At 37.6% G+C, this 12,115-nt stretch overlaps 1 protein-coding gene across 3 annotated transcripts in view; it reads left to right on the top strand.

The window, feature by feature from the left end:
* Positions 1–7,091: 7,091 nt before the first annotated feature.
* Positions 7,092–12,115, top strand: part of LOC126285359 (protein strawberry notch) — a 263,199-nt gene continuing 258,175 nt past the window's right edge. The window contains exons 1-2 of one of the 3 annotated variants that reach the window (XM_049984681.1): positions 7,400–7,489; positions 10,957–11,028. Coding sequence is in view for 1 of the 3 variants with exons in the window: in XM_049984680.1 (XP_049840637.1) it covers positions 7,469–7,489 (21 nt within the window). In the remaining 2 variants the exon portion in view is untranslated. Of the gene's footprint in view, positions 7,490–7,961; positions 8,245–10,956; positions 11,029–12,115 lie in introns of those variants that run through there. The other 2 variants (XM_049984682.1, XM_049984680.1) reach the window with 2 other exon arrangements.

Raw genomic sequence — 12,115 nt, 5'->3', positions numbered from 1 at the left:
ACCCTTGCGTGTACAACTTGTAGAGTAGCCCTCTATGCCATACTGAGAAAGGCTTTGGCTACGTCAAGTAGCACTATCCCGCAGTAGCCTCTGTGGTTGAAGCCCTCTGTGGCTGCTTCAACCACTCTCATGACCTGTTGTGGGGCAGAGTGGTTCTGTCAGAACCCGAATTGGAAATCCGGCAGAAGTTGCTCTCTGGTAATATGTTCCTGTATGGGTCATAGCAGGAGGCGCTCATAGATCTTGCCGAGTGTTGGCAAGAAGCTAATCGGCCGGTAGCGCTTCGGGAATAGAGGGTCTTTCTCTGGTTTGTGTATCGAGACCACTTCCACATGTTTCCAGCAATCTGGGAACTCGCGGGATCGAGTAATCTCGTTGAGGACGTTCGCGAGATGTGTGATCGCCGTGGGTGGGAGTTTTTTGACTAACTGATTGGTGACACTGTCGTGTCCTGGCGCCTTCTTTGTGGGGAGGGACCTAGTTACTCTTGCCATGTCCTCGAGGGCGAAAAGTGTGGGTCCATCCTCTGGGCCCTCCTCAGCACTGAGGAAGACAGCCAGTTGATGATGGCCAAGGGAACATCTGCTGTCATCTGCATTACACACACGGCAGCAGCCTCTCAACAATCTCTTTCTCGGACACATAATATTTAATAACAAAGTTATGAATTAATTTAGAACCTTCTTAATTTTTACTTGCATTCTGGAAAGGTGTTTCAAATCATAGAAGAAGTTTTAGCTCTCTTGAATAAAGACATTGCCTTCTAGAATTTTTACAGTGGAACTAACTATGGATCGTTACCTCTGAACTGTAACCTTAATAGAACTTTTATTGGCTGTTATTAATATTACAGTTCTAAAATTTGCCATAGCTCTATTATATAGTAGATTTTATCGTGTGCTGTAATCAAAATTTTCTAGTATTAAAATTACAGGTACTTAATGTACTACAAAAGGCCATATTTTAGTTACAGATGTGATATTCATTAAATTACTCAAAAACTATAAGAGGTAGCTTAGCATGGTCTCTTAGTTACTATTTTCAGTTTGACCTGAAGCATCATAGAAATTATTTTTCTTAAAAACGTGGATTCCGATTGTAATTTTTATCCTATTATTTTGAAACTTGCACCACTTATTTATTACCTCCATAGGGACATTGTGACCAAATTCTGGCTTTCTAGAGCCATTATTTAGAGCCACTTATTTTTTCTTAAAGTGGTGTTTTTACGAAAACTGTTGATTTAATTACTTTAAGACTTGTCTTTTAAAACGTTATTACATTAAAGTATATGTTAACAAAGTTTTAATTTAAAATTTTGACCTTTAATTTTATACTTAATTATGGTGCAATACTTGTACACTATGAGCAGAAGCATTAAGGCCATTCCACACTGCACGTGGCGTGCGTGTCTGGATGTACGCTAGTTACTTTTAATAATATCGTTTCCCTTGTTATCAAATGGGACCGTTCACTCTGCAGGGCCACGGCCGAGTCCTACGCCAGCTATACTGGACAAGCGTGGCTTCCATTCGCCCCCTGAGCGATCTATTTAAACGTGACACACACGTCTTCAGTCCGTGCATGCGTAGAGCTAAGGTAAGCCTCGTTCACTACACAGTGTGCCAGCATTGTTGTCTGAACAGTTGTGTTTATTGTGGATCATTTACAAATAGCCAGTGTGAGATTGTGCTTTCAGTAAGTTTCATGTGTTCAAGCTGGAGCAATTGATTGAAGAAGAATATACATTATAAGTCTACAGAGATGTGACATTGAAGGAAAAAGCATGGGATGAAATTGCCAAATCGTTATCAAAAGACAGTAAGTACATACATATTCTGCAGTAATATTATTAAATATATTATAAATAAATTTGTATAATATTTTATTAAAATGCGCAGAATTGTTAAATGTAGTGTCCAGTCACCATAATTGTTCACTGTATTTATTAGTGATATTTGTATTTTTAATTTTATTATTACATTTTGAAAGAAACAAATATTTCAATAAACTGAAAAAATCACAAGAAAATTTTAAAATCAGCTACTGTTGTATACTGTTTAAATAATAGCGGAGAAAATACAGTAATTATAAATAAAATGTGGTATTAACATTCAGTGCTCATTGTGTTTACAGGCAGTGAATACCCATAACAGGGAACTGGAATATCCAGTGTTTTCATAAAATAATGGTGCATTTTTGAAATTAAATAACAAACAAACCAAAAAGGTAAACCAAAATATTTAGTTTATTGAAATCCCCAAAGAAAACACTTAAACTATCTCTTAAATGAACCAGATTGCAAATTTGTTGTGAGTAAATTATCTTTTTCAGCTATTTATATGTGAACAGGACAAAAGTCATCTTGCACCATGTCTGCAATGAACTAGACAGTCATTTATATATTTGCACAGCTGTAAATGATGGGCACATTGAAATGTACTAGTCTTGCATATACAATTGCATTTCATGAGGATTACAATAAAATAAATGTTTTTGTTGATCTTTTTTTGTTTATTCGTTATTTCATGTGAAAACTGTATCATTATCTTATGAAAACCCTATATAATGTTTCTAGTGTCATACATCAGCTACAATGGCAAGTTAAAAGAGAGAGTAAAAGAATATACAAAATTCATCAAAGTAATAACATTGTTAATCTATAAACATTACATTTAAAAACATGTAGAATAATACAGTATATAATGAAAATATGAAACTAGCCCTTGTAATTTATTGCTTTTACATAAGTTGGTCTTGCCATGGCACTTCGCCCTCTTCAGAATTAAAGTAAGCCACAAACTCACCGCAAATGTTTTTTGCTTCATTGGAGGCTTGCGAACCAAATCGAGACACAGGCTTCCAGCAATTCTTGTAGGATTCTATGATGGCCTCTGAAGAGGCCATAGGTACCGAATCACCTTTGCTTTGAAGGTAGCTGTTCAGGATTGCTGCAGCTTTTATTATTTTTTTACTGTATCAATGTTACAAGTCAATGGTCAAAAGTACACCCACCACCTTTGTGCCAGGATACCGAAAGCGTTTTCAGCTACCCCTCTACAATGGCATACCCTGTCATTCTTTTGTCACATGGAAAAGGGCGCAGTAAAAATCGTTCAAGAGGAAATCCCTCATCTCACACAATTACATATGAGAGATTGCTTCCTTCCTCAACAATAGGCTCATGAGAAGGTACTGCAATACTGTAACTGCAGATCCTTTGTCCAAGGGTGCTTTCTGTAAAATCTTGACCATATGAACCAGAATCTATTGCTATAAGTTTATAATCTGGATCAACTAACCCACGTAGTACAATTGAATAATACTGTTTGTAATTGTAAAACCTAGAATCAGAGTTAGGGGGTCTCTGGATGGCAACATGTTTCCCCTCAATGGCGCCAATACAGTGAGGGAAATTCCATTTTTCTTTAAATCCTCACTCAATCCTACGCCACATACATTCATCTGGTGTTGGCATGAACTCTGGTTGCAAGCGCTGCCATAATGCGTCACAGACATCTTCCACTATGTTAGCAACTGTGCTTATTCCAACCCTCTAGCTGAAGCTGATCGTAGTATATGTATCATCAGTTACCAAAAATCTGAAAATAAAAATTGTTTCAGAAAACTCCTTAAGACATCAGTGGAAAAAGCTAAGGGACTTCCACCACCAAGCTTTGAATAGAAGAAGAACTATGACTGGGCAGGCTGCAAAAAAGGAAGTACAAGGATGATATGAAGTTTGTACTTATGATGATGATGCATAGACCATAAGTATAATTTGTAAATTAGGTTTTATCACACTCTTTAATTTAATAAATATTTTATCTTAATGATCTGAAAGTACGAACAAGTACCCAGGTGTATAACAAAAAAACATCAGATTAGTAAAACAGTTATTTTAACTAGGGATTTGATCTTATCCTGAAATATTTCTTTTCTCGTAATTGTATGGTAGAAAACAAACTTTCATTGTAGAAAGTGAACACTATTTTTTTAACTTCATTGTTGGTGATGGAAGGTTAAGTTTTTAAAAATTATTTTGGACATTTTCGAATTTAGTAAAAAACTGTTTTGTCATTACCGGTAATCAATCTGCAGTTACAAACCAGCATTTAATAATTTATCAAAGACAGTATGGTATAAAGTAAGACAATTATTTCATCAAACATAAATTTTATGTTTGGTCCCAACACATATCAGAATAGTACTATTTCGTTGTTATACTTTCAGGAGTGACTCTAACAGTCCCTTGCCGGATCTAAACGAGAAACAAGAATTAAGTATTGGGAAGCTGCACACAAATGAGGAACAAGATGATCTTGGCACTGATATCGAAAGTAGTGGCGATGATGTAGAAAAAGTGGACGAAATGGTTGCAATGGGGAAAGAACGTCGAAACCGATCTCCAAGAGGCATAGACAAAGTTCTAAATTACATGCATTGCAAAGAAAAAATAAGAATTCTTGTACAAAAAGTGTCTCCGATAAAATAGACTTATTTTTTGCCAGTGCAGCCCAGTTGGTTCGGAAATTACCGCTGCGGTTACAAAACAAAGTAAAAATTGAGGTGCTAAATAGCATCTGTAAGGCGGAAGACGAAAATGATCTGTACTAACATGCAGCTACTAGCCCTAATTCATCTTCATCTTTTGTACTGACTCCATCACATACCACTTCACACAATCAGTCCTCTTCTTCTCCTTTGTCAACTATTTCTGGACCTTCCTCTATCTCTTCCCCAGAGTGTATTGCTTTGTCCCTTCCTACAACTGGATATTTTCCTAAATCTGTCAATGAAACACCTTTGAACTATTTTAAGATTTTTGTCAAGAAGGTTAATTTAAGTTATTTGACATGTAACATTTTCGTATATTACTTGAAGCTACTGAATTTCTCATTTACTTTAGTTTTTTTAAATATGCATTAAAAAAGTTTAATAAAACATAACTTGCCTAATGTTACTTTTTCGTAAGTTACAGTAGTAACATAAATATGTTTGTTAACTATTAAAGAATAAATAGATAAAATAATACTGTCAAAATTGCATTTTTTCTTACCTTAAACAAATGGCCAGTCATTTCCTTCTACTAGTTGCTTCCCTGTAGGTGGTGTCTTTTCTCCTGATGACACTGTCAACCATTGTCCCGACCTCATTGAACTGGTCATGACCTAACCTAAAATAGGTGCTGACTTTTTCATTATCCACCTCAAGATCACACATCAAGTGGTGGTATTCGCCATGCTTCTTCCTTTTCCTATTGATTGAATGCACCCACTCGTTTCTTAAAGCCAAAGTATACACTAAAACCAGCTTATCGTCACTACTGTCACTACTGTTGGTGTCATGAAATCAAGGTAAGCCGCACGAAAATCCAGACTGACACCACGGAAACGTCGGAGCTGACATCTTTCTGCATACTGGCATAAAATGTGGCCGGTATAGCATCGCAACTATAGCCGCGATGTGAACTGGTATGTGGCTAGCGTGGCCGGCGTGGCGTACATCCAGACACGCACTCCACGTGCAGTGTGGAATGGCCTTTATGGTGACGTGGCGTTACTAGCAGTGAACTGGGGAAAGTCTCAGCACACTCGCTTGCCTCTGCATCTCACACACGATAAAGCGCTTCTTTCGCTTCACAATGTTGTCTTCAGACAAATAAAATGAACTGCTTTGACTTGAGCATCGTTTCCTGCAGTTCTGCCTTTTCTGATGACAGCCATATTGTGGACATTTTGTTTGTTAAATATTATATTTCACTGTGTTGTATCGCATGACTGTGGCTTCCAGATGAATCTAATCTTCAAAATGATATTCCATTTAGATGTTCTAACATAGTTATCAAGCTCAAAGCTGCAGCAATGTAGACAATGGAAATGATAGATGAAGCAGATGCCGGGGGCACTGCATAGAGTTCTTCAGTCACATGTGAAGTTGATGGTGTTGGAATATTCTTCTTCTTTCCTTCGTGTGCATGGTTAACATTAGTTCACGGCTAGCGGACTTGGAGTTACCTTTATACAGTTATCCGTTATGTTCAGGAGCTTGGAGGCAAAAAATGAACTTATTGACTATGCAGATACAGACGATGAATAGGGTCATAGCTGTCATAACCGAGTGTTACAAAGGAGTGGAGCACCTGAATCTGTACAAAGATGGATCTTTACATCACAGTGACAAGCAAGACATTGGAAACTGAATAGCGACAGGCAAGCGATACTTAAAGGCATGATGGATGTAGAAGTAACCTCGGGTATGCTCCAGGGAACCGTGTTGGAACCTTCGTTGTTCATGTTGTAAGTCAGTAATCTTCTGAATAATATTAATAGTAGCCTCAGACTTTTGCAGATGATGCAATTATTTATAGTGGACTACTATCTGAAAGAATCTGCTTAACTATTCAGTCGACCTTAACATGATTTTAAAGTGGTGCAAAGATTGGCTCCCTGCTTTAAATGTTCAAAAATGTAAAACTGCGCAATCAATAAAACGAAAAATTTTAGTATCCTGTGAATGTAATAGCGACGAATCACTGTTGGAATCGACCGACTCATACAAATATCTCGGTCCTTGTAAGAATGTGAAAAGGAACGCACACCTAAGCTTAGTCGTGGGTAAAGCAAATGGTAACTTCAGTTTATTGGTGGAATATGGAGCAGTGCAATCAGTCTACAAAGGAAACTGCTTACAAATCTCTCGTGTGATTATTCTACAATATTGCTCAAGTGTATGGGACCCATACCAAATAGGACTAAAAAGGGGATATAGAACCTATACAGAAAATATCAGCACAAATGGTCACTGATTTGATTGACCCATGGGAGAATGTCACAGAGATACTGAAGTAGCAGATTCTTGAAGATAGACATAATCTACCCCAAGAAAGCCTACTTACAAAGCTTCAAGAACCGGCTTTAAAAGATGACTCCAGGAACATATTAAAAGCCCCTACACATCGCTCAGAAAGGGAACATGAGGACAAGATTACATTAATTACAGCTCACATGAGGCATTGAAGCAATCATTCTTCCCGCGCTCAATACGTGAATGGAACGTGAAGAACCCCAATAACTGGTACAATGGGAGGTGTTCTCAGCCATGCGCTTCACAGTTGTTTGCAGCCTATGTGTGTCGTAGATACTAGACATCTTATTGGTGCTAGACATCATCTGGTATTAGCAGGTGATTGTAAGCTCTCTTGGTCGGTGTTATGGCAGATTCAGCAGTATTACATCAAATTACGTCTCGTAGATAATGCCACTAGGATAGAGGGCATTGACCTGATGCATATCTCCTGACCTCTGTTAGAGACGCTTAGTAACGCCGAAAGTATAGGGGTGCCACTCTATTGCATTCTCGGTCAGATGTACAATCACTGCAAATTACATTGAATGCTGGGAAGGAACCTAAGATGGCGGGAGGAAGCGTAGAATAAAACATTGAAGGAAGTTCGCGGTCTGACAAAATGCCTCGCTCTAAGAAAGCGGTAAGTGTGTAACGCTTTCCTTACTGTGTAGCTAGCCCCGAAGGGGTAAGGGACTGATTCCCGGAAGATAGTTCCCCCATTTGCTGTACTTCATGGACAGAACAGCGAAATATGAGATATGTAATTTTTATGATGAAGGAAGTCGGAATGGAGAAGCTAATGAGGTTTCTGTGCAGTGTTCGTATATGAAACAGGGAAACAAAGTAATCGAATAGAGAAATAAACTTATTATCTTTGCCATATAATCTTCAATCAGTGCTCTTTGTGTTTTTTTTAAAAAAATAACTTGAGCAGAATGTCTTTGTTTTGTTCGACGAGACCCGATGAAAAGAAAAAAAGAACGATAGCATTTCGATGCGTTCTTGACAGTGCGCGATAGGAGTCCGCGTTTCTTCTTGAGTTCTTGTTCACTGTATAGTTAGTGACATCGATTAAGCATTCTCTTCACAGTAATCTTTGTTTACGTCTGCGGGTATTGTTGACAGTCATCTGAGACAGGCTTAAGAGACCACGAACTTTGTGGTATCGTCCTCAGTTTGTGTGGAATTACATGCATGTAAACAACTTTGATCCACTTTGTATTTACAACGTCAGTTAGTGTAGGCTTTGCCAATTTCGTGGAAGTTTGTAATGTAATTCAGTAACTTTTCTCGAGCTTTTTGAATTATATCGTCTAAGTCGTCAGAAATTTATCGAAAAAGTTGTTACATTGAAGAATTGTTACTCGGTTCGTTTGAAGAAGTCCAAAGAGTATGGTATGTATACACTAATAACCAGTATGTGCTCTGCTTATGATACTTTTCACGCGTTCGTATTTTTATTTCTCACATTTCGCCAAGAGTGGTAATCGCGTGTGTGTGTGTGTGTTTTTTTTTTAATTTTAAAACGTTAGTTTATGGATGTTTTTGTTGATGTTTTTGTTTCCGTTCATTCTGTCGTGTGTTTTATAAGTGTGGAACTAATTTGTTTACATTAGCGGTGTTTGTTTATGAACTTCGTCAACATGCTTGTTACCTTCTCAGCATGTGTGTTCGTGATATGATTCTTTGAATTTATGCCCTCTATATGTTCTTGTCTTTGTTGATATTTACCCTGTTACTTGTTTCGACATACGGAATAACAAATAAATATTTACTGACCCCTTCAGTTTTGAGTATCAGTTCATTGGCATAATTGCATTAGCATATCTCATCTTACGTTTCTATATATTGCAAAGATAAATTGGAACACCTTACGTCCCATATACCAGAACTTACTCCGTATTTTTCATTGACGTTTTGTTCCTTGAAATGCAGTGTGTCCTTTTTTCGTTTTTGCTCATTTGAATTATAGTATTCCAATGTAGCTGTACATAATGCCAAAGACGAGTATTCTGACGTTTTCTTGGATCTCTGTGGCAATCCAAGCCATTTTGCCATCACTCGTTGATACTGCATTTCATTGGACATCAGCTGACATTAGAGGTTTACCAAACACTTCTGACTAAATCCATCAGAGTTTTTTGTATATTATTCAAAAAGTGGATGCACCGAACAAGTTACAGAAACACATTTTTCTGTAATTTTATATCTGTTCTGATAGATATTGATGAAATTAAGTTTTGAGATTAGGCATTCTTGTTTTTTTTTCTATTTTATTACCAATTGGATAACACTAGGAAGAGGAGAAATACAGCTGCTTTCTGTCTCCTACTGTTTTCAATCTGTAGTTAGAAAAAGATAGATCACTGCTCAGTAGACGACAAGAGGGTAAAAACTGTAGGAAGAAGAATATGGTGCTTGAGCTTACCAGATATTGCAGTCTGTTTAGCAACAGATGAAAATGATTGTAGGATATAGTGTATACCATTGAAGGTAAAGGTAAGATTTGTGGAATGAAAAGTAATGCAAAGAAACAAAAGTAATGGCACTAGGGGGAAATAAGAGGATAACGGTAATGCTGAATGGAGAAAAATTAAAGCATGTGTAAAGCTTTAAATACCTAAGAAACAGCCAGTAGTAGGTGGAATTTTCTGCAGTAGTATATAGAAACATTTGAGGAAAAGGCTAATAAAATGTCTTGTATAGAGTGTCCACATGAATGGTGCTGCAACATGGACACTGAGAAAGGGAGGTAGTGTAAGGCTGAAGGCTTCCGAGATTTGGACAGGGAGAGGATAGAAAGCATTTTAAGTGGGATGGATAGAGTGAAAGTAAATAGTTACTGAGAAGAGTGGGACATCAAAGGCAATTACTGGATGTAATAAAATGTAGGAAAGGAAACTAGATTGGTCACACATTAAGAAAGAAAGGAGAGTGCTTGTAGGAACAATTTGAGAGGGGTATGTGGACAGGAAGCGGAAGTGTAGGACTACTCTTCATCAGATCCTGAATCATGCGTTAGTCAGTAGCAAGTACAACAACATTAAGAAAGGAGTAATGGATCACACAAAATGGAGACACAAAGGACCTGCTATTATTGCAGCAAACTGATTATGATGAGTCTTGTCTTTGTCTGTTAGATTAAGGCCAGATGACTTCAAATAATTTTGTTACTGAACTCAGTTACTCAGTATTCTGCTTGTAAACATAATTAAATGACTTCCTATTGAAGCATTGTGGTCCATTTTCTCTATTTCTGTGGACAAGCATGTTTATCGTAGCTTTTTGTTGTGTGTGTGTGTCTAGCCTGTGTGTACTGACTTTTACAACTTTTGTGAAATAGGCAAAAATTTGTATGTATCTCCAATAAAGACACGTTAAGCTCTCTCTCTCTCTCTCTCTCTCTCTCTCTCTCTCTCTCTCTCTCTCTCTCTCTCTCTCCTTCCCCCCCCCCCCCCCCCCCCCCTCCCCTGAATTGCTCCAGGCAAATGTTAGGATGATTCCTGTGAAAGGTCATTGCAGATTTCGTTCCCCACCCTTGAATCAGTCCGAGCTTGTGCTCCGTCTCTAATGACATCAATGTTGATGGGTTGTTAGGTGCTAATCTTCCTTCCATTTCCATAAAACTTCTTTCATTCTGGAATGATGCTGCCATATTTATGAATTCAAGAGTGAATATTGATTTGGGTTTATAATTTAATTTACCAGTCACTTTTATTGTGCTTATAAAGATTAATCTTATTATTCAATGCTTCCCACATGCATGTGTTGTCTTTGAACTGTATACCTTTGTGCTGTTTCAGAGATTCACTTTGTTTCATCTGCTCATAGAAAGTTCCTCTTTATTACTGATGCTCAAATAGGCCTGTGTAATGTTCTTCGTCAGTTACATGTTGTTCAGCTGTTTTGCTTGTTTGTTTCTCTCATCTCCTTGTGCACTTTTTCATACTAGTCTGTGCCTGTCTTGAAGGTCTAGAGAGGATTTTGTGTTTAACCCTCTTGTAGCCTACATATGCCTAAATGTTATGCGTTTGTGTGCATCTTTCGTTCAGCGTTCATCAGTGGTCCTTAAACCACATGCTGGAAACAATTTTATTTCTTTTACAGACAACTGCCTTCTGGTCTCCTCTTACAGCCTGCTTTTGATTGTATCAGAAGAGAGAATTTGATTTAGCTTAAGTAAGTATTATGAATTTAAATTTTGTTTTGTATACATCCCTTTGTGTTGTTTGATGAAGTGTTCCAGCATTTAGATATGAGAAATCGGAAGATATGTTTTTCATTTACTGCACATAATAGGTGCTTCTGGTGAACATCAGTATTTCTGGTGAACATCAGTATCTGTTTTGTCACTGTATGGATTCTAAATTTAACTGCAGATAACATTGATTTTTGTTGATTTGTACACAGTTGGAGGCAAACAATAGAACTACAATATGCCCACAAGAGGAGAATAAAGTGTGCTGTAGGAAAATACGTGTAAGGTTGCAGTATTGGTTGGAAACAAATACCACATCGGGACTAAGATAACATTTTTTTATTTGCATTACAATTTTGTTAGTGGTGGGCATAAGACATCCTGTGAAACAGTACTAAATGCCTTCTCTGAAAACTCGCTAGAACATATAGTTAGGAACCCCTCTGGCGTTGGAAACATATTGGATCCAATGGCAACAAACAGACCTGACCACTTTGAGGATGTTCACATCAAAAGTGGTCTCAGTCACTGATGCAGTTGTGGCAACAATGATTACCAAAATATATATATGTTCCGTAAACTAGATAAAAAATCAATAGTGGAACATCTCAATGAGGAACTTTAAACTTTCAGCAAAGGTCAGGAGCATGTATTGGAACTATGGCTCAAGTTTAAAAGAATAGTTGACCACACACTGAATAGTACATAGCCAGCACAACAGTCCATCATGGGGAAGGGGGGTGGGGGACACCTCCATGATATACAGTCACTGTAAAGGAACTTTTAAAGAAACAGAGACTACTGCATAATAGATGTCTAACAAAGTATAGAGCTATAGATGCAGGGATGCTGAATGAAAAGCATTTGGCTGTCAAGAGAGCAGTGCATGATGCCTTTAATGACTACCATAACAGAATATTGTCAAATGATCTTTCACAGAACCCAAAGAAATTGTGGTCATATGTAAAGGTTGTTAGTGGCACCAGAGTTTATGTCCAGTCCCTAGTGAATGAAGCAGGAACTGAAATAGAGGGTAGTAAAGCAAAAGCTGAAATGCTTAACTCCATC

The sequence above is a fragment of the Schistocerca gregaria genome, chromosome 8 (assembly GCF_023897955.1).
Source record: "Schistocerca gregaria isolate iqSchGreg1 chromosome 8, iqSchGreg1.2, whole genome shotgun sequence".
Taxonomy (NCBI): domain Eukaryota; kingdom Metazoa; phylum Arthropoda; class Insecta; order Orthoptera; family Acrididae; genus Schistocerca; species Schistocerca gregaria.
This window is presented reverse-complemented; position numbering and strand designations above follow the sequence as displayed.